Source organism: Salmo trutta, chromosome 3 (assembly GCF_901001165.1).
Source record: "Salmo trutta chromosome 3, fSalTru1.1, whole genome shotgun sequence".
Taxonomy (NCBI): domain Eukaryota; kingdom Metazoa; phylum Chordata; class Actinopteri; order Salmoniformes; family Salmonidae; genus Salmo; species Salmo trutta.
In genome coordinates this window covers 42,775,160-42,799,032 of record NC_042959.1, presented here as the reverse complement: position 1 = coordinate 42,799,032, position 23,873 = coordinate 42,775,160, and the positions used below count along the sequence as shown (strand labels likewise).

Here is a 23,873-nt window from a genome sequence, read left to right as displayed (position 1 = left end):
ATTTCAATAGTCCTCACTACAGTCATTCACAATACAGAAGTGAATTTAGAAAGGTAGCCCGAGCTACACAACCTCTTCTCTATTAATTCAACATAAACTTTTTGAGCAGGTTGCTGGTGTTGCATTATAGAAGGTACACTTTTATTCCACCTAATTTCTTCATGTTGTCCTGTATGTGTGCTTAGAATAGCAAATTCCCAGTGGTATTTCCCTAATTAGATTGCCAAAACCTTTCAAAATCTTTCTGTGCACACAGGTCAGTCTGACGGGCTTGGTCATTTGGGTTCCTCCCCCACATTATTTCAGGAGGACTCCATGAGATGAACACACACAAAAGCATACAAGCACGCACACAAGCACAATCACGCATACACACACGGGCACAAACACACACATGTACAAACACTCATGCACACACACATGCACCCCCCCACACACACACAAACAGCCATACATGTGCGCACGCTTGCAAGCACGCACACACGGACACACACACATTTAAAAAAATTAAGTCAGAGGTAGAGGTTTAATGTTAGCAACAGCAGCTTATAGTTGCTAAAGCAGCACTTTAAGTCCAGCGCAACACTAGTCCTTGAAGTTAACACAGGGTCAAAGTTGGCTCGATTTTTAAAAATTCCTCTCTAATCACAAATTAAATCATTTACAGCATTGTTCGGATAATTTAGCCCAACAACGTCCCTGGTTTTGGAGGAAGATTATGTGTTCTGTCTCATTTATGGTACTAAATCTGACATTTATGAGTTTTTCGGCCCTGTTTTATGGCATTAATCTTGGTTATTCTGTGTTAGGTGTCAAACAGTCAAACAGCTGGATTGGCACTGCGCAGCAGGGTAGCCTAGCGGTTAGAGCGTTGAACTAGTAACCAAAAGGTTGCAAGTTCGAATCCCCGAGCTGACAAGGTACAAATCTGTCGTTCTGCCCCTGAACAAGGCAGTTAACCCACTGTTCCTAGGCTGCCATTGAAAATAAGAATTTGTTCTTAACTGACTTGCCTAGTTAAATAAAGGTAAAACATATTTTTTTAATGATCTCTGCCTCATAAGGGCAGCAATTCAAGTCAATGTTACTGGGACTCTACAGCGCGATAACATGCTCCCGTTATCACCTGTTCATTCAACAACCGGAGCAAGGTTCACTAGACCCTAAATAATTTGAGCTATGTCAAGTGAACCTGAATTACTTTCGTGAGAAGACAACAAACCAATCCAGAGTGTTGTGTTTAAAATAATGAAAGCCCTGATCCAAATCAACCCTCGTAAAACAGATCATACAAAATGTGTATCAGTGGTAAACAGCTAGCTGGCTGAATCCATATAAAAAGACCCAACCCATTACATTCAAACCTGTATTGATTGATAACACTGAACAGTCACAGAAATGTGATCAAATAATCACTCATGGCTTTATCGATAATCTGCAAAGCTGAAACATTATTGACCGCTCACTGGACAGGATCTTTATTAAACATGCCCCTACACTGTATCATGTAATTCCTCCATAATTCCTCCATAAGTCCATTTTACTGGAAAAGGGAGAAAAAAAATCCTGGAAGACAACACCCACAAACAACAGAAACTTCCTTCATGTAGGCCTCATGATGCAATACTAGGGTGAGGGAGGCACTTGTAAAACTAAATATGAAACCACACTTTCTATGGAATCAAGTTGAAACTTCCTTTTAAGTATACAAAGTGAAAATGGGCCAGAACCTGGTGGTTAGCCATTACCTGAATGTTATTTGAACGTTATTCAAATACAGGTCTCATTAGTCATTTCCTGGAGTGGTCGGGTCAGCGTTTCCATGTTGTTCCGTGACTAAGCAATTTCTTAGTACTAGTGTGCAGTTTACCTTACTAAACATGATTAATGGCCTACAGTAGTACACAGGCATGCTGACGCTGACCAACTCAAGAGGAAGAAGGAAGAGATGGAGGGAGGAGGATAAATAAGAGGAAGATGTCAAATAAAATCCAAGACAATAGGCTCCCTCCTTCCTCCTTCGTCCCGCTCTCTCTGGGGTTTATTTTAAGAGAGAGCCACTGCAAATCTTTTCTTAGTGGAGGTAGAATGCATGAAATTACATAACCACATAGTCATTTGTACTTTTGGATTCTAATTAGAGAGGTTCGGTTTAAAATCACAAACCACTCATGGACAAAAAAAACTCCACTGTTTCAGAGATTCTTTGTGAACAATTTGGGTAAATTATTTGAAATATAGCACAAAGTCAATGCTTGGTTCTGACATTAATAGGGAGCTTATTTTCTTCTCCTCTGTTGTTCATTGTAAGTTATTGTGTTGAGGTGTTGACCACTTAACCAAGGGCTATAGTGCTATAGCGTGATTGTAATGTAAAGGCAATGTTTACAAGAACTGCATTCACAGTAAACACTGCATATGTTGGCTCAATCGGAAATTACCTTTACATTTCAATCACGCTATAGCACGGAACTTCTGCGATACGGATTGAATCGAGCCCCAAGTGAATCTATCACTTTTTTATGTACATCTGCCATTCATGTACTGTTAAGTATGAATAGATCAAAACCTTTTGTGGCTTCTTTTGTTAAAATGTTAATTGTATGGTTTAAGCACCAGTTGGACCTACTTTGATCATGCAAAGGACCATGAGACCTATGGTTCCATTTGGGGCATTGTGGGAAAAATGTCAACTTCCAGGAACTGTATTGCACTTTGTACTGCACTTTGTATTGCATCAGTGCTTAATATAATGTAATTTCTGAATCTTTATGAATGTAGGCCTACATACAGGCAACTGCCAAAATAATGGAAACACTTGAGTACAGTAAATGAGGGATACAAAGTATATTGAAAGCAGGTGCTTTCACACAGGTGTGGTTTCTGAGTTAATTAAGCAATTAGCATCCCATTATGCTTAGGGTCATGCTGGGCAGGCCATTATTTCAGCCATTATTTTGGAAACCATGGCTATGCCCCCATAGGATGACAATGCCCCCATCCACAGGTCACTGAATGGTTTGATGAGCATGAAAACGATGTAATGGTTGTCAGTCACCAGGTCTCAACTCAATTGAATACTTATGGGAGATTCTGGAGCGGCACCTGAGACAGCGTTTTCCACCACCATCAACCAAATGATGGAATTTTGCGTGGAAGAATGGTGTTGCATCCCTCCAATAGAGTTCCAGACAACTGTAGCATCTATGCCAGGGTGCATTGAAGCTGTTCTGGCTTGTGGTGGCCCAACGCCCTATTAAGACGCTTTATGTTGGTGTTTCCTTTATTTTGTCAGATACCTGTATGTTGCATTGCATGTATTTTAATGTAGTCTTGTACTCTTATGATGCCTTATCAATTGGCTTAGGAATGATTCATAAAGTAGGATTGTGTTGTATTGTTACTTGATCAAATTATTTTAGATTGATCAAAATGTCAGAGGCAATTTTAAAACAGTTGAAAAGATAGGCTTCCAAAGAGAACTGCATTTTCTGTTTAATAAAAAACAATATATTTTCTAAATAAATATAGTTAATAGTTACACTAAAAACAAAAAAAGATGTTACTATTGTAAAATGGATAATTTTACAGCACCAATAAATATATTAATGTGAAAATATACTAAAAATGTGTCTGTACATGATACAACAAACAAAAAAGCATTTCTGACACTGAAATACAAATAGAATGTTTCTTTTTTTCATAAAAGGGCAGAAAGCATCGTCTCCTAATGCTCCTGGTTCCCCACTATGCCAAGTCCTGTTCTGGCTAATCTGGGCTGGCCAGAGTGTCTCTCACTGTAGAGTTTGCCCAAGATGACCAAGGTCAGTGAGACGCCCTCAGTCCTCCTCATGACGTGTCTTCGGGCACTCAAGTGCAAAAACACATGTCCTGACTCGAGCTTAAAACTGCAACGTTGGCTGTGCGTCTTTTCACAAACATGTTTGTGGCAGGGTTAGTTTGTAACAAAATCAAGACACATGCTACCAGCCCCTCTAGCCCAACAAAACATACAGTATCTCATTTTCAGGAATGTTGAAGTTTTATCTTTCTGTTCTTTTTTTCATTCTTTAAAAAAAAAAGAAATACGTCTACAGTTTTCAATGTTTTCCATGGCCAAACAGATTGGTGATAACATTGCCAGGTGAGGAAGTAAAATCAATATCAACCATAACACTGTATATAAATATATAAATTAAATGCACAGAATACTGAAAATATTCTAGCATTATAAATTAGATGTAGTGTACTAGACAAAGGGATATTAGGTAAGTATATACAGATAATTTTTTCCATAATGGACTATTCTTTAATATGTGTGTGCAATTATATCTTTGGAAAACAAATTAAACATTAAACAAAGCAAATTGAGATCATTGATTTTGACAGTGGTGAGTTGAATGCAACTGTTCCTTGGCGGAAGATGGAATCAAGTTCAGTATTCTCTCGTCTCCATATATACCTACATTTAATATCCCTTTAGAAGTATTCTCACACCGAGTCCTATCTGGTGTTAGTCAATACAGTGGTGACAAAAACTTCACCCCATAGAGGAAGTAGTTCTGCTTTCTGACAGTTCTCTAGACCTTCAGAGGTCTGAGGAGAAACATGTTCCCGTTGCACCTCTCAGTGAAGTTATGGTCACAATTTCACTTAGTTTTTATATAGATATATTTAAGATACTCATATCCACAGCAGACCAACATCCAGTGAAGTGTTACATAAAATAAAATGTATTCTGACAAAAACTCTCAGTCCTATCCACATTCAGGCCCAAACACCCTGGCAACTAAACATTTGTCCCATTCACACTACAGACAGTGGCGCATTCGTTCACTTTATAACGTCTCATTTTTTATAGCAGCAATACACATTGTCATTGTCCTTTTAGAATATATATATATATATCTTAGAAATATACAACAGCATGTTGTTATCTCAGTCTCTCTCCATCGTTCTCTCTTGCTCGTTCTTTCTTGTGTTGTAATTTTCTGTCCATCCAGGGAATGCGTTTTCAGGTTTCAAAGTGCTGTGCCAAGAAAATATTCCTTCATTTCATTGTCCCCCTCTCCTCATCTCATCTCCTTGGTTTGTCACATCTGTGGATGACATGACAGACATTAGGTTAGAAGTTGGGCAACAAATCCTCCTCCCAGCAGGGGTGTAGCCTTGAGCAAATCACATCACCGCAAATGTGGAAAACTCCTGCAGCCCCTCCCTCTTCCTCCCCTGACCAATTGGAATCATGTCGCTGGCCACCCCACTCATGTGTGGTTCTCTAAATCCAGCACACTGTGTGGGGGGCCCCTAAGGTTCAAAGGTCAGGGATGTATATAGTAGTGTCAAGGGAGGTCATCAACACAGGGCCTTGTGGGAGTTTCACCGGAAGCAGTCAGATCTCCATTGGGCCACTGACTGAATACAGCCGTTATTTGCAACCAATGGAGATGGCGTTTTAATCCCTGATTAGTAATTGAGTTTAGGGCTTCGCCTCGTAGGAGCTATGAGTAGCACCATTAGAAACGAGCAGCATGGACACCAGCTCTACCTTCACTCAATTAAGAGCCTGTTCGTTCACAGTTACGAACCAAGGGAAACACTTTCCCTTTGAGTGTTAGTGTCATGCATGATTTAGTTCTGTCTTGAGTCCTGTACTGTGCTGACTTATAAACATGTCTGTCCATTTGTGTGATCAAGACTGGTCGAAGTTAAAAACAACAATGGATGCTAAAATTCCCCTCCTACGCAGGCGGTTATATATATCCATGTAGTGATGGGAAAGAGATAAGGAGACTATGTTGGGAGATGATAAGTCGGTCAGAATAAATGGGCATTACTACAGACTGACCCAATATGGTGCGGACTCTCACACACATAAAACCCAATATATATTCTAGCACCAAGCAAGATGTGTGTAGGGGGTTGGGTTTTATGTGTGTGAGAGAGTCCGCACATACATATATATATATATATATACTGCATTCATTTAAAGGGAATCTAAAGCGAGAAACGGGCTGTTTCTTGTGTATTGTCTAGTTTAAGTGTCTACACTATACTAGCTAGCTATAATATACTACCTTTATAGAACACACGATAGAGTCACAGTTCTAACATCAAGGATGATGTTAAGAAGAGTATCAGAATATTACGTACGACAACAGACAATACAAACACACTTACAAGCAAACATAGTCCCACACAATTCTCTATACAAACAAAAACAGATTCTATAAGCAAGTGAGAAGCATGCATTTCTCAGCAGGAGAAAAAAAATCAAGCAAATGACAGAAGTGCAAACAGGTGGATGGATGTAGATGAACGGAGTATAGATCAAGTCACGTTGTTTATCATAATATTTCGTAAACAAACCTGCAAGTTCTTTCGTTTAACTCAAGTTGTCTGGACTTGCAGTCTAATTGTGTGAATTTGCAGGAACATTTACAGGTGAGAGGGTCCTGCACAAACAAGCGCTTTCTTCTCTCTGAGCAAGGCTCACAGTGGCTGCAAGGGAAGCAAAAAGGGAGAGAGAGAGAGGTCTAAGCTATAGAGCATATCCAGCTATAGAGCCCCCGCCCCAACACACCAACATTGGACGAACATTTGAGCAATATTAGCTCAATACTTCTGCAGCCGCTGGGTGGTGTAAAGGTTGTTTGAGGTTGTGGAGCATTGTGATCGGGTTAGAAAGAGAGCACATGTAAAGACTTTTCTACACACATGGGCCTCATCATGCTTGCATACACTCACATACTCTTTCATTCATCCTCTCTAATAGCATGACAAGCACATGTGTGATTGGGTCTATGAGAAGCAACATTGAATGAGAACATTTGCACTTATACACACATGATCCTGTACACACACACACACACACACACACACACACAAAACAGGTGCATGTGATAAGGTAAAGGCCACAGCAGAAACACATAGCATTTGCTTCCCGATCCATCCAATGACATGCTCACAAGGGAGCAGCCATCTTTAAAAACCCATCCCTCCCAAAATCTGCATATATTTCCCACTACAATTACCCTACAGACATGCTCACATGATTGCCACAAACTAATGGGATGTTAGGATGACAGAATGATGGCTTGGCTGAGTAAGCGCAGGCTCAAGCACAATGTAAGGATTATAAAATACAGATCAAAGACAATCTAATCGTATTATTTTCACTAGCCTAGTTTAAGGTCAAAGTAGATGCCATCGCTGGTGCTTAAAGATGCAGTATCTTTTATGGAGGTGAACATGTGAGACAAAACAAGGACAGAGACAGGGGAGTGCTGTGATGCACCAGACGAGATGAAGCTACGCTTTGTCTCAGACAACTCAGTTGGCCGTATTTCTACTAGCTATGTGAGGTCAGATCACGTCTACGTCACGTTCAAGACCTTCCCGTCTAAAAGCATGAACAAAGCAACCCTTTTCAGGGGTACCACTCAAGGTGACAATAACTCTAATCAAACATGAACTGAGCCAAGCCTGTCTGTACTTAAAGTAACCAAACCAATTGGCACTATTGTGGTAGAAATGTAAAGACAATAGTGTTGGTTCATCCACCTATCTGCTAAAACAAAAGGCAACAGAGAAACAGAGAACAAACTTCTAGCAGCATGTAGACTCAACATGGCATCGACCCTGCTGCCATGGATTAGTGAGGGGGTGGTAGACAGCCATGCTTCATACAGACATCATCATTACCTGACAGTTCTCACTCACGTCAACTTCACATTACTGCCCTCGCCATGGACTTAAGTGCGTACGCCAGACAAAAAAAAGGTTTCTTAAAAAAAAATGGAGCCTCCTCATGCCAAACAAAAAGAGGTTTGCGTCTTACAAGATACAAACAAGTTCCTCCAAAATCAAGCCAACCATCAAGAGAGACATAGTGCCCATGTGCAGACATGCCACAGAAGAGGCGCTGGCATAGGCCTCAGACCTCATCGTGCCAGTGTCTCTCTCTTTCTTTCTCTTTTGGTCATTGCCCCTAAAAAATAGAGAACAGGGCAAAAGAGAAAAGACACCTAAGTGGAGGCAGGGACAATCATACAGAGTTCAATCAATAGAGTTTAGGCCAAAGAGGAGACAATCAATCAAGTCGGGCATCTCCCTTCTAATCTAGTCTCCTTATTAGCAGTGGGATCGATCCCTGTTTGAACATGTGTGTGTCTCAATTTAAATGCGTGTGTCAATGTAAATACATCCACTGTTGCCTTTGTAAATCAGTCTATGCATATCAAGAGTTCTATTTTCGGCTGGCATTAAGGCAGTACTACCGTGAAATGCGCTTTAGTTTGCAATTTCGTCATGTAAAAACTAGCTCACTTGCATTTTGCGGCCCTAACGCCAGGTTCGGTAATTTACCCTTCTTATATCAATCAGCACGCTTGTGCTCAGATGGGTGGGGTGGAACATTTTTAGGCGTGTCCTTAAAAACATGATCCAAAGCGCTAATTTCAGGCAGTGCTGATAGGGATATTTAAGACCAACCAAAAGCTGGTTTTAGCGGTAACGCAGTTGGTTATGGCATGAATGTTGACAGCGGAAACTCAGCCTATACAGCAGTGACGCACACTGCCAATATGCGCATGGAACAAGAGTAGCCTAATGTTCCTGTATACTTTGTATATAGAAACATAAAAAAAAACATTTTATTTTATTTGGTTAAAAATCAAGTATAGCCTCCCCTCCTCTCAATGAAGGCTTTTTTTGTCCTGCCCAATGCAATTGTGAAGTAGTCAAGACTGTCGATAAAGGGTTTGGCTCCTGAGACCACCTGGAAATAAATCTTAATCACCAAAGCTTTATTAAAATATAAAGTTTGAAAGGAGTAAAGGAGTGAGCTGACATTCCCTTTTTATCTATGCATTGTAGGTAGGCCCACATTATTTTTGCCATGCAGGTCCCATTTTGGATGCGTGTAAACCCTTCTCCATTATGTGTCATGCCCATCATGAAACGAGAGATGAGAACCTCATTGAAAACCGATTAACCTCGTATTTAGAAGTTATCTGTAACAATTGCCTGTTTTCTGTTTCATATGTTCAAAACAAAAGCCCTCCCTTAAGCCTAATATAACGAAGGCTGGTTCAACAGCAAGGCGTTTCTTTTTATCCTGCCGATTTTATGATATTACATTTTACAATTATTTATTGTTGTTTTAAAAAAACAAAACAGATTGGTTGAAATAACATTAAAAGAAAAACAAGCTTATTAGAATGATTCACCTTCCTGGTTTTATTTGTTTTGTTTAGAATTTGATTATAACTATTCGTTCTCTTTGTAGGCCAAATCAATAATGAATTTAATATTGCTTATTGACAATGTTTGGCATGTCCGTGCTCAGCTAGAATGCAATTTACAGTAGGCCTAGCCCCTAAATGTGAATGCTATTAAGCCATACAATTACTTAGAACAATGTGGACTGCAAATGGGTTAAAGTTAATATATTTAGCAAAGATAGGTCTTCATTTTGTTATTTTGTTTCTGTAAGAAATTTAAGCCACTTAACATATAGCGCTAATGCCTGCACTTATATTTACCATTGCGTTAGGTTTGTTAAAATAGAGCCCCAAGTATGTGTCTAGAGCAGTGGTTCCCAAACCTTTTATAGTTCCGTACCCCTTTCAAACATTCAACCCCCTCTAGCACCTGGGTCAGTGCACTCTCAAATGTTGTTTTTTGCCATCATTGTAAGCCTGCCACACACACACTATATGATACATTTATTAAACATAAGAATGATTGTGAGTTGTCGTCACAACCCGGCTCATGGGAAGTGACAAAGAGCTCTTATAGGATTAGGGCACAAATAATAATAATCAATAATTTTGCTCTTTTTTTAACCATCTTACATATAAAACCTTAATTGTTCATAGAAAATTGTGAAAAACTCACCACAGGTTAATGAGAAGGGTGTGCTTGAAAGGATGCACATAACTCTGCAATGTTGGGTTGTATTGGAGAGAGCCTCAGTCTTAAATCATTTTCCACACACAGTCTGTGCCTGTATTTAGTTTTCATGCTAGTGAGGGCCGAGAATCCACTCTCACATAGGTACGTGGTTGCAAAGGGCATCAGTGTCTTAACAGTGTGATTTTCTAAGGCAGGATACTCTGAGTGCAGCTCAATCCAGAAATCTGGCAGTGCCATCTGATTAAATTCAATATTCACAGAACCACTTGTTTACAATTTCGATGAGATATCTCTTGTTCAGATATCGGTAAGTGGACTGGAAGCAGGGCATGAAAGGGATAACGAATCCAGTTGTTTGTTACCTGTGTAATTGCAGATCCAACTCCCTCAGGTGCTTCGCTATATCATATTTGGCATTGTCCGTAAACTTGAGTTAATTTGCACACAAAAAAAATCATACAATGATGGAAAGACCTGTGTGTTGTCCTTGTTAAATGCAGACAGAGAAGCGCTCCAACTTCTTAATCATAGCATCAATTTTGTCCCGCACATTGAATATAGTTATGGAGAGTCCCTGTAATCCTGGATTCAGATCATTCAGGCGAGAAAAAAAAAAACATAGGCCAGTCGTGTGAGAAACTCTTCATCATGCAAGCGGTTAGACAAGTGAAAATGATGGTCACTAAAGAAAACTTTAAGCTTGTCTCTCAATTTTAAAAAACGTGTCAATACTTTGCCCCTTGATAACCAGCACACTTCTGTATATTGTAAAAGCATCACATGGTCGCTGCCCATATCGTTGCATAATGTAGAAAATACACAAAGGTTCAGGGGCCTTGCTTTAACAAAGTTAACCATTTTCACTGTAGTGTCCAAACCGTCTTTCAAGCTGTCAGGCATTCCCTTGGCAACAAGAGCCTCTCGGTGGATGCTGCAGTGTACCCAAGTGGCGTCAGGAGCAACTGCTTGCACATGCGTTACCACTCAACTATGTCTCCCTGTCATGGTTTTTGCGCAGTCAGTAAAGATACCAACACATCTTGACCACAAAAGTCCATTTGATGTCACAAAGCTGTCCAGTACTTAAAAAATATCCTCTCCTGTTGTCGTTTGCAGTGGTTTGCAGAAGAGGGCGTCTTCCTTAATTGAGCCCTCATAAACGTAACGGACATTTACCAGGAGCTGTGCCAGGCCCGCCACATCTGTTGACTCATCCAGCTGTAACGCATAGAATTCACTGGCTTGTATGCGAAGCAGTAATTGTTCCAAAACATCTACTGCCATGTCACTGATGCGTCGTGAAACACTGTTGTTTGATGGAGGCATTGTCTGTATAGTTTTTTTGGCCTTTTCCCCCAGCATTGTCCCAGCCATATCCCCAGCATTGTCCCAGCCATAGGAAGAACTAAGTCCTCCACAATAGTATGGGGCTTGCCTGTCCTAGCCACTTGGTAGCTCACCATATAAGACACTTCTAGCCCCTTCTTATTAATGCTATCTGTTGCTTTTATACATGTCTTACTACTCGAAAGTCATCTAGATTCTCGCTAAAAAAACTCCTGTGGCTTATTTTTCAAATTGGCATGTTTTGCTTCTAAATGTCTGCGCAAGAGTGAAGGTTTCATTGGGTTGTGAGATAGTACTTTTGTACTTTTGCACTGAGGAAAGGCACTACTCCCAATATAAGTGAACCACAAATCAATGTAGTTCTCATCATATTTGCACCTCTTCGATGGTCCAACGTCCCTGTCTGTTGTTCAGTGCTTTGCCGGGTAAAACTGTCAGTGTCCATGCTAGCTGGGCTAACAATAAATGTAGAATTACTGATGCTAGCATTGGATGTGCTCGTAGAAGCAGAACAACTTGTGTCGTCAACAGGTGTTGTACTGCTGATTGTAGCAGTACTACCAGTAGAGCTGATATGTGTCTCTATTGACGCAGGCCATACTTTTTTTAACCATTTATCAATTTTTGAGCAAATGGAATGAGCAGCAGCCACGTTTGGCTACATACGTTAGTGGAATTCCCATGAGAGACTAACGGTTAATGTGATTAGATTATTTGACTAGGCTACATGTATTTGACATTGTGTTGTTATTTCGCTGAGCACTAGATGGTTTCATTTTATTTTTGGCAGTGAAACGAGGCTACTCAGGCGAGAAAACCTTACCCAAATGTATAGCCCCTTTGGAAAATATAAATGGATTGTTTGAAAATGTGAAGAATAAAATAAAATAATAATCATTAAAACAAATGTAATCTTTGTCGTGCCCCCGACGGCATTGCGCGTGTACCCCAGTTTGGGAAAACCTGGTCTATAGTATTATGTTCAGTATGCATTTGAGTGAATGAGTGAGGGTGTGTCTGAGCTCATGAATGGCCTGTCTTTTCCCTGCACCCCACCCTGGCCTGGCTAGGGTGAGCTGTCTGCCTACGTGCTGGGTGGCAGGCAGAGGTGTGTGTGGCACAGCGCGGGGACAAGGCTCAGCTCAGCCTCATGACAAATGGATTTGATTTAGCCCTCTTAGGTAACTAACATGATCCCATCTCTCCTCCACTGATCCATGGGCTTTAACCCTGCGTGGTTCTTATCCAATTAAAACAAGGGACGTCCTCTGAAGTGCCAGCTGAGATGGCTAAAGACATGTACACACACGTCTCTCTCACACACACACACACACACACACACACACACACACACACACACACACACACACACACACACCCCTGCATCAACACTGACAGTCAGTCTGTTTCCCTCCCTCCACACTGCCTGTAACTAACCACGTCCACTGCGTCTTCATCTCCAGGCTCATCCACTATTTACAACTTTAAAAATAAAAATGGGTTAACTGAATGACACCTGTTGCAATGATTACAGTGTGGAAGTAGCCACGAGGGCTGAGGGTCAGGCATGAGCAACTGGAGCTAAGAAGAAGGCTGCTGGACAGCCCGGCCAGTCGTGGATGGTCTGGCACTAGCTAACTACCTCAACCCAACTGTTACAGCCGCACAGTAAAGCACTAAACCAACCGCCATAAAACGAACAGACCCTGGCAGGAAGACAAACTGAAACAAACCCCGTAAAAAAAACTATATATCTTATCAGCACCAGTAAAGATAGAGGAGAAAGGCTGTTTTTTCCATAAGGTGTGCTGCTAGTCCTCTAACTCCCACAAGGTGTGAAGGGAACATGGAGAACTAGGCCTCTACCTCCCCTCCCTCGCTATGTTAAAAAGAGAGAGACAGGGCTATGTGGTGTGGTGTAGGAGCCTATGAGGTGCTGATAATCCCAATCACTATTAGAAGGCAACATAACACTTCCTCTCACCACCCTTTAAAATGATCGACTCAGTCCTATCAGCAGGAGCAGGGCAGCTGCTGACTTCTCAGTGCAGCAGGGGTAAAAGATACTGTAGCTTCACCGTTACTATTAGCATTAGCGCTACCCCACATTGTTGCCGGTACCACAGTGTCCAGCTGGCTTCTTCTCATCTGCATGTACAGTTGCCAATCAACATGAGGAATACTGAATACTTATTGGTTCGGGAGGATTAGGTCCCAGTCCTCTGTGTTAAGTTAAAGCGTCTGTGGGAACGGGATGATGATTGGTTGGGAAACTGGTCAATCAAAATATTCAGATATTTTGGGGCTGGCAGATAGAGCTGTTTTGACAGTTTGAATATCAGAGTGGGAGCCAAACTGAACACAGACAGCTCCCTCCCCTCATCCCACAAATAACTCAACAATAACAACGCAAAACATCTACTTACTTTTCTTTCTTTGCCTTAACTTCTGGCTTTGGTCTGAAATTAAGAGGAAAATAGAGAACAAAACCTTTAGCTTTATATTTAGCTTTTTATTAAAGGCCCAGTGCAGTCAAAAACATGATCTCCTATGTTTTATATACATTTTCACACAATGAGGTTGGAATAATACTGTAAAAAAAATGTAATGATGATAATGCCCTTTTAGTGAGAGCTGTTTGAAAAGACCGACTGAAATGTCAGCCTGTTTTGGTGGGATGGAGTTTTGGCCTCAATAATTAGTTAATAGACCAATAAGAAAGAGATTTCGAAATCTCTCTGCCAATAATAGCTAGTTTTCAGTTTTCCCCTCCCTACTCAGAACACTCCCAGACAGTAATAGCAAAATAAGAAGCTATTTGTTTCTTTTTGAAAATGTAAATTGAAAACAATCACAGTAAGGTACTTAATTATTACCCAGAAATGATTTGATATTGAGATAAAAACAGCTGCATTGGACCTTTAACCAGTAAGCAAAACAGTGAAGCCTGAAATCATTATAGACCTGAGAAAAGATTCTTACCTGCATTCACACTTTCGATGTTCTGTGAAACTTAACTGAAAATTATGCTGCGATACTCTCTGTTTCACTTGTATTACCTGTAGAGAAACATAAGAGATGAAACATTAAAATTCACATTGAAAAAGGGTCAATCCCCCCAAACCAAATTCCTCTGCCGCAACATTACTACCTCAGAGATTCTTAGTGAGTGATTGCTCTGACCATTGACAAAGTGGTCACAGTCTGACCACTAGCTAACCGGTCGGTGAAGATAGGCAGACACCATAGCCAGGCATGCGCTGTATCACATTCCTATAGCTTATTCCTTTCCACCCTAGGCTCATGCCAACAGTAAGTCCTGACTCCTGACCGTGGCCAAGAAAGACTTCAACCACATAAACAGGGGCGTAAACAGGGTGTGCAAGGGTAAACAAAATAGCTGACATGCCAAGCCCCTGCTGCTTCACTTTTTCCATGGGACAGTGAGAAAAGCAAAGCAAGAGAGAGAGAGACCTAGATAACCAGTGAGAAGAGGAACGGAAGAGAGAAAGGACACCGAGAGATACGGAAGAGAGAGGGGGTTGTAAGTGATAGGAGAGAGATGGAATGAGAGTGAGAGGGGAGAGAGAGAGAGGGTTGAACAAATCCCCTGTTCACCGGTCCCGGCGAGAATTGGAGTTGGCGCTTACCTCCATGGTAACATTTTTTGTTTCTGTGGGGACACACTCGAGCGCCTCGTCGTTGCAGCATCCGGCGCAGCGCATGAGCACCACGCACGAGGGGATGTAGGTGTGCTCAATCTCATCTGGATACTCCTGGAAGATGTCCACCAGCATCTCCCGTGTCCGACACATGCTCTTGTTATACACGTCCATGAACGGGACCACTGCAGGAGGAAGAGCAGAGGGAGAACATCAGTACTGTTTCCTTCTCATCCTCACTGTGCCATAGATAACTGTCAGTAACAGTAAGATTCCTTGAGGAGAAGACAGCAACATCAGTGGCAACCCTACCACAAAACTGCTATACTGCAGAGTATAGCACATCCAACCTCTCCACTTTGTAAAACTCTCCAATGCATTCTCTTTCATCCTTCTTTCCTCCCTCATTCCCCAGTTGTGTGCCTTTTTCTCCTTTATCCTAACTCTCCATGCCTCCTCTATTTCCTAGAATCCCCCTGTCATCCCCCCATTTGTTCTGGTTCCACTTGGCAGTGGAAGAGAGTACTTGTGTGCCTTTGTGGTCGTCAAAAGGTACAGGCATTTGTTTCCTGAGTGGTTCCCATTACTAAAGCCAGCTTAGCAGATAAACAAAGCCACATATATATGGCTTCAGATGCAACAAAGCAGACCATTGTGCTGACAAGGGTCTTAATGTCCCCCAGCAAAACAAAACAATGTCAAACCTGCGCATGTGCTCACAGCTGTCTAAAGCCCACCTAGGGCTGGGCGATATGGCCAAAATACTATATCACGGTATTTAAAAAAAAAAATTGTTTTAAAAAGGACAGTGTGGCGGTATTTTTTGTTTTTGAATAAAAAAATTCTACATTTGCTTTATGAGTAGTGAGTGATCCTAGAGTGGCAACACAATTCTTATTGTTTTATACTGTTCAACTTCAACCAAAACAAATTTCAGCAGTTTTATAATTTCTGCATTTCCTGCACTCAATTGCAGTGGTGGGAAAAGTACCCAATTGTCAAACTTGAGTAAAAGTAAAGATACCTTAATAGAAAAGTGAAAGTCACCCAGTAAAATACTACTTGAGTAAAAGTCTAAAAGTCTAAAAGTATTTGGTTTTAAAATATACCTGAGTATCAAAAGTAAATGTACTTAAGTATCAAAAGTAAGAGTATAAATCATTTCAAACTCCTTATATTAAGCAAAACAGATGGCACCATGGTCTTGTTTTTTTTTTTACAGATAGCCAGAGGCACACTCCAAAACTGTTGGAATCATGTAAATAGAATGACTATTCTAATTCTATAGTTAGAATATAATAGTGGGCACTTTGAATACAGTGTTGTTTGAGATGACAATGAATTAAAATGCCAAGGAGGAGTTATTGTGACAGGGTAGGTACTAAAGTGTTGATAAGTGTTTCCTAGGGGACCCTATAAGCTTTGGCTACATTGCATGTTCTCTTAGCTACTTCATGTAGCCAATATATTCTTGCTTTGTATATTCCTCTTTGATTTAGAAGATACTGTTGCACAAACATGCTGATTTAGGTCTACACCATCACTGGTATTATCAGGCAGTAATTAGCTAGCTACGTTTGCTCTTACTCAGTACATTTATTAGCTAGCTATTAGCATCAGCGGCTAACAATTAGCATCTCACAAGATTTAGGGCAACTTGTGAAGAAAATACAAACTAGCTGTTTGCTGATGTAAGAAACACAAACTAATCGTGTCATTATAGAACGCTAGTGGATTTATATTAAGAAGCAAAGTGAAAACAGCGTTGTTATCAACATTGTTGCATTGACCATGCAGACTGAACGCAAATGTCTCGTGGTTGATTAATGTCAAATGCCCTCCTTGAGTGACAGGGGGCGTGGCTAGGTCTGTGTGGAAAGTGGCGCGGAGAGAGATGACTCAAGAAGCAAGTAAACTATTAAAATTGACATTACACATGGCATATCACATTTAACAAACCAAACATTCAAATACCGGTATAGAAGGTAAAGTAAAAACCCAAAACGGTTCCTGCATCAATACTGGTATATCATAAAATACGGTATACAGCCCAGCCCTAAACCCATCACACATTCAAACCCACACACAGGGACAACTACAACACATCCACACGTTTAAGCTGCATGATCTGAACTCACTCACACATGCCATATACATACAACCCAGAATTCCTCAGATGCTGACTAACCCTACCTGTCTCCATCCGAGAATAATCCCCCACCCTCCATCCTATGAACTGGTTTTCCAGCAACCCCGTCCCCCTCCTGACCCCCAGGTCATCCGAGCAGCCCATGACCTCAGGCTGTGCGGTGCCAGGGTTCACCTCTGACATGTGACCCCCGGCAGCCCACCCCTTAACCAGTCGGCCTGGTCAGTTCCGGCCTAATGCTACAACAACATCCTGACACACCACTGCATGCCGTAGCTGGCTCTGTTACTCCTTCTCAAACCATGCACCGCTGCTGCTAGCCCCTGGATGACCTGCCTGGTCAGCAGATGCAGTGTCCACTACCTCCCTTTATCCCTCCCAGCACCTGCTCTCAGAGGAGAAGCCCAGGCCAGCCTGTAGGCCTGTGGGGGGAGAAAGGCTGTCTGTCTCGCTGCCATAGTCTACAGCCCAAGGTCACCAGCCCAACATGTCTACCTGTGCTGTTCTGGCTCTACGAAGCCCCACAGTCTCCCTCTGCACAGCTGCTGCTTCACACTCTGTCTAGCAGCGTTCTAGTACCTAGGCAACATTTGTTTTAATGTGATTGTGTGAGTATGTGTGTGTGTGTGTGTGTGTAAGCCCATTAGAGCAAGCTTGACGTCTTAGCCTATGTCATGCACATTTTTCCATGGTAGGCTATGCATCACGTTTTAAAAAAGCAATGCAGTTTTGCCTCCCTGAATTATGTATATATAATTTCCATAATGTAATTGCATGCACAATCATTTTTGGTATGTCATTAAGCCATGCATCAATGTATGGAATTAGCTTATTATACAGCAAGACTCCAATACATTCTATTTAGGTGACAAGTAATATAGCCTCTTCTGACCATGACAACTATGCTATGGTGCCAGATACACACTTGTTATATCGATTACATATCCTATAGGATATATCTAAACCCATGCGTAAATCTGTGTGTGAGTGTTTGTTAATGGTATGCATGTGGAGTATTTCCATTCACCTCACCCTTTGCTCATTAAACATTAGTCACAAAACCTTTCTATGCTCTACAATAGTCATTTGAATGCCAGTCATACTTCGAATAACTGTACTTTTCCATAGTTGAAAATATACTATTAAGTCTATTTGTTCTGTCTCCACAAATGTAAATGTTTTTTATTAACAAATTCAAATTCTGTGTTTGACTATTCTCTAAAAAGTTACTTTTAAAACACTAATAACTTATCCATGTAGGGGAAATAAACTGTGTCGTTTTAATCAATACCTTGCTTTGTGTATGGGTATGTGAATCATAGATGGAGAGTGCTGGGCTGGACAGAGTTTGCTATACTCTCCTTAAATCGATATTGAAACTCCTTTAGAAGCCTCAGGAAGCTAATCAACACAACAAGGTCCTCAGCCCTGGGGCTGTCCTCGCTATGAATCCCGTCTCATGTGAGAAAGAAAGAAGAAAGGACAACAATGAACAAGTTGAGGGAAGTTGGAGATGCCAGATACCATGGAAACTATGTAGAGTGCCTCCACTAAAGCTGTGTTCGAGAGAAAGAGCAGTGACCCATCGCTGTGATGGCGGAATACTGGTACAATGTTATAGTGAATGGGGTACATGCATGCTTCTACTGGGGCACAAAGGGATGTAGATGGTGCAGGGGAGATGGTATTTAGAGGATATGGATATTCTGTCTCTGTGTATTTTGAGATTGAGTGTGTCTTAGTGAGAGTATGTTTTGAGGGGCAGTATTGTTGACATGCGGGACTGTGTGTGTGTGAACTGAAGTGAGAGAGGGTGGAGGTTCTCTGTATCTCGCTCTCTCTCTCTGTGTGCGTGCGTGCGAAATGAAGGTCAAAAGCCGCTCACAGGTGTCAGAGAAGAGGAATGGAGTCGCTGCCCTTGTGCTGAGAATAACAAACAACCACATTTCAATTCCTGTGTTTTCTCTGCTGAGGACCAGTCCCTGACGTATCACAGTGAGTAACCTGTCTGTATCCACTATTGACTAACATGACTAGCCTTGAACACAGCTAACAAGTGAAACACACTCTGTCCCTGTCAATAAACAAACATAACCATGCATACAGAAATGCTTTTGTCCAATATAAATGATACAATCTGACCATGTGTTTGCCATGTTCCCAAATCACAAGAGGAGGAAGAAAAAGTCTAAATAAAACATGAATTCAGCAGTGGCCTTGAATTCATGCAGTAACCTTGTCTGTTAACATATAGAAGACTATTTGGATCAGACACACTTATATTGTCCCGTGTGGCTCAGTTGGTAGAGCATGGTGTTTGCAACGCCAGGGTTGTGGGTTTGATTCCCACGGGGGACCAGTACGGGAAAAAAAATTATGAAATGTATGCATTCACTACTGTAAGTTGCTCTGGATAAGAGCATCTGCTAAATGACTAAAATGTAATTCCAAAGTCCCAAGTAAAGCCTTTCACTCAGGGACTCACCACTAAGACGTCAATATAGTACCATGGGGTCCTATATGATACTCATATTCTCTCACTGATAGAGAGGGAGCATTGACACAATGTAAAGATTTTTTTATGACAATAGCCATGTGCAAAAGCCATGTGCAACAGCCAAAAACTCATTTTCATTGAAGGCCTAAACTTGAAAAGACTGTTCTGGGAAAATTCAGATTCAGAATATGTCCACTAGGTGGCTATACACACACCAAATCCCCCAATAAAGGTAAACACTGAGAATAAACTTCTACAATATTGCACTTGTAATACATTTGGCACTTACCATCATTTTTACTCTTCTCCCCGTTCTTGGGTATGTGGGCTGTCTGTAAAAATGCAAACATGTAAGCCATTAGAGCAAGCTTAACGTCTTATCCTATGTCATGCACATTTTTTCCATGGTAGGCTATGCATCACGTTTTCAAAAGGCAATGCAGTTTTGCTTCTGAATTATGTATATATAATTTCCATAATGTAATTGCATGCACAGTCATTTGTGGTATGTCATTAAGCCATGCATCAATGTATGGCATTAGCTTATTATACAGCAAGACTCCAATACATTCCCCCTTTATTATGACAGCTAGCCTACTTCATTGAATATTTTCCCGCCTATGGGCAAGTGAAGAGAGAAAATGGCATCACAGCAGCGCTTCAGTCACGTTATCACCTGACGTAGACTGTTGCAATAGCTCTTCAATATTGCGTGAGAAAGAAGCCGATGTAATTTTATAGATGAAAGACAGTGAGGTGGGTTGCCCATTGTTAGCATTTACTGGTTATCATAAACATTTGAGCTTATGTTTTAATGAACAAGGCCTACGTTTAATAGAAACGGGCTATTATTAGCCTTAAGTACGGAGTGAAATACATGTTGACACTATACCCTCTGCGACCAGCTAGGCTATTCTGTTAAGGGACAACAGGTTTGCACTATCCTTGCGCTCTCAAGAGACAGGTCGTCTGGACTTTGCTTTTCATTACAGTAGACTAGTCTACAAACGAGAGCAAATACATTGCCAATATTGGAATCAACCCACGGGACACATATCAATTCAACCTCTTATTCCACGTTGGTTCAATAAAAAGAAAGTTGGTTCAACCAGTGTGTGCCCAGTGGGAATAGTGACTAACTATGTTGTCGTGATTTTATTCAATAGGAATCCAATTGAATTAAATCACCACAACATATAGTCGTGATTTTGGATTATGCTAGTGTAATGATGCAACTCATTTCACTTTTAAATCACTCAAAATTCCGATTTAGCCTAGCCTACTATTTGACATTAATGCCAGGTGCATTGTGCATTTTCAAAACTTATAATAGAAAATACAGCATTGCCTATGACACTTTTTCCAAAAAGGACCAAAATGTATGTCAAACGTCAGGATTAACAATTCAACAGTGGCATAAAACCTCTCTTTAGGCCTATGATTCACAGAAAGTGAATACATTATAAGTGACCTACGGACCTAGCAGCAAGTGACGAGATGTGATCGCCCTTGTCGCTCACTCATTAATGAAACATGAACAGCATTATATTCCTAATTCATCGGATGTATCTGATCCCCATCCGATTTAAATATAATTCTCACCTTAACTGCATACAAATGAAGCTGAAGCAGCACTGCAAATAATAATTGTACAAAACTGCCAATGTTCATGATTGTAATTCCGAAGGTGAGTTGGACAGTTGTACTAAAATTTCAGCTGTCGTTTGGATCAGACACAATAATAAAGAAAAACCACAAAAAAAATTCAACAATTTCTTGATAATCTTGGTTATAGTAAAAATCTAATCCATCCAAACATGGCAGATGTGCCACCTGAGAGGAATCCTTTTTTATGTTTTTTGTATTGCATCCGCCTCTAAGGAATCTCAGAGAATAGCCCCAAAGAAAGGTAACATCCAAAATGCGTCGGTCATCCGGAGACTCTTCCAAGATTTCTATTCTACATCCACATTAGAAACCCCATAATGGACTGAACATCTCCGTCCTATTATCTGCTCACCAGGATGACAACTTTCACCAACTTCTGAAAGCAACTTTACGCATTGCCTTCACCGTGTGAAAGCGGCGGCTGAGTTATTACAAATTGATCAGAGTGGTGTGAGCGTTTGCCTGTGCAAAGTGATCCGTTAGCATTCCTCCTTGAAAAGGTCTCCCTTTCCTTGTCTAGATTTTTAAAATGTATTTTACTATGACTTTGTTTCTCTTCAATGTTCGGACGTCCAGGCGCAAAATAGGGAGATCTTGTCATACACCTCCGTTTCTCGCTCGTGTAGCGCGTTTACTGTTCTATGATCATGAGCTATTGCCTTTAGCAATCGGACGTGTAGGATGACGCTTGCGCTCATTGGCTAGATCACCAATGTGGGCGGTACTGGTTGGCAGGCGAGGGGTGGTGGGCGCGCTTCCATAAAATATTTAACAGTGATGTTCACATGGTGCGATTTGGTGAGTGTTTAAATCACAACTTTGACGCAAAATATAATACATGACACGTTTAAAGTGGTAAGTATTAAATGTCCAATAGTTAGTTGTGTTGTTGGTGCCTTTCATGTTCTCTTTTTGCCTTTCTGGCTACAGTGAATCATTCAAAAGCTGCAAATAATAGTTTTGTGATAGCCTTTACCATTTTGTGGAAATATTAGAATTTACATACAAAAACCTTTGGTTGCAAAATAAAAAGTATGTTATAAGCAGGGGCGAAAATCTGCTATCAACTTTGGAGGGGACAATTACATGAAATTTTCTCAAGAGCAATTCCTGAGGGGGACACCAAAAGTAGTGCTGTAACACATAGCCTACATTGTAATATGGTAAATGTATATTGAGGAACCAAAGAAATAAGGTGTTTGCCGTACTCCTAACTACCGGTACCCAAAACTACACAACAGCAATACCATTGCCTTTAACAAATCGTAGTTCAGTCACCAGTTTAAGTTGAGAGTGGGGGTATCCATGGCATTTTCCAATTATGTTCCTATTTTACAAGTCAAAAAAATTGAGAACCTTTCATAATGTTGCCAAACAAAGACTCAACAAACTTACCTGAGACTCCATCTCTGTCAGTCTGTCCCTGCATATCTGTCCCCAACTCTGCTGTCTGTGTGCCATCTGTTGCCTGCTCTGCCTAATGACATCATTGTGAAACTATTTCCATTAGAATTTCATTTCTTTCTTATGAACATTTTATCAACTAGTCTTTGAGATATTAGGCTACTAGGGTTCTTACTTTGCGTTTTGGTGTACTGAAAAATACTCTGATGTCCGTCTTTTATTTTTCTGCCATTTTTCTACCTGGCTGGCTGGCTACACACACACACACAGTGTGTAGGTTATTTACAGAAGGAGATGGGCTTCTATCATCTTATCTTTTATCATTCTATTTGGGCTTCGATCTAAAAGGTAGCTAGCAAAATGTGAAACGGATTAAAATGACAAGAGTTGACAGCTGTATGAGTTCACCATTTACACAACATGCTGCAACCTTTTGTAATTTTAATAGTTTGTTTCATATTGGCTGGCTTCCAACAATAGCTGAATTTGCAAAGCTAGCGAGCACCAATTCCGTTTCAGTGGTGTTTGCTATAATCTTTGCTACCCGGGTTAAATAAAATAAATAAATAAAAGTTCCCTTGCGACAATTTAGCTTTTGCAACGAGACCATTAAATATATTTAAGACAATGGTAGAAGAGAGTGTACTTCTGTTCAGTTTGGACTTCAGTTTATCGCTAACCTTATCACAGGGACTTTGAAGCACTAACTTACATCATCTGCATGCTGATTCTTGGAATAAATTGACGATAGCAAAGATTCCATCTTTGACGAGGCCACATAAATGGAATAGGTACTAGCTAGCCTAATAGTTCATATTTGCGCGCTAGCTCTGCATATTCAGCTAGTGTGTGCGCGCGATTGACTGGATTAACCTCACGTCAGTTACGTTCATTGAGTGTCTTTCAGACAGTAGACACGACCTGTTACCTTGCCAACAAAGGAACTGGCAGTGGATCAAACCATTGTGAGGCAAAGGGTGGGGGGGTCGCAATCTTTTGAAACTTAAAAATGCGCTATTAAGTGTCTATAATCAGCACAATCGCTTTCATTGCGTATTATTAATATTATTTAAATTACATAGTTATGTTTCAGTGATATATTGGGGGGGACAAATCATATTTTTCCCAGGATGGGGGGGTCGTGTCCCCCCCGTCCCCCCCGGGATTTCCGCCCCTGGTTATAAGTATTGGCAAGTGAGACAGTTACCATAAACAATGTGAAAACACC

At 40.9% G+C, this 23,873-nt stretch overlaps 1 protein-coding gene across 2 annotated transcripts; it reads right to left on the bottom strand.

The window, feature by feature from the left end:
- Positions 1–3,694: 3,694 nt before the first annotated feature.
- On the bottom strand, positions 3,695–21,892 carry LOC115175507 (vascular endothelial growth factor A-A). Of its 2 annotated transcripts, XM_029734788.1 has the most exons (7): positions 21,176–21,892; positions 19,863–19,905; positions 14,916–15,112; positions 14,248–14,324; positions 13,692–13,724; positions 6,370–6,501; positions 3,695–5,099 (listed from the first exon to the last, which is right to left on the bottom strand). In XM_029734788.1, exons 1-7 carry the CDS (start codon positions 21,242–21,244, stop codon positions 5,078–5,080), a joined length of 573 nt encoding a protein of 190 aa, XP_029590648.1. In that variant the 5' UTR covers positions 21,245–21,892; the 3' UTR covers positions 3,695–5,077. The 2 variants fall into 2 exon arrangements, with proteins under 2 accessions (XP_029590648.1, XP_029590657.1); XM_029734797.1 differs by lacking the exon at positions 6,370–6,501.
- Between the last annotated feature and the right edge of the window lie 1,981 nt (positions 21,893–23,873).

What these genes read in the sequence shown, in the direction of transcription:
- LOC115175507 (XM_029734788.1), bottom strand. Translation starts at nt 21,244, where the DNA reads ATGAACATTGGCAGTTTTGTACAATTATTATTTGCAGTGCTGCTTCAG. An exon ending in GGAGAAGAGTAAAAATGATG is followed by an intron (nt 15,113 to 19,862) that starts GTAAGTGCCAAA and finishes TTCCTCCTGCAG; the next exon opens with TGGTCCCGTTCATGGACGTG. An exon ending in CAAAAAATGTTACCATGGAG is followed by an intron (nt 14,325 to 14,915) that starts GTAAGCGCCAAC and finishes GTTTCTCTACAG; the next exon opens with GTAATACAAGTGAAACAGAG.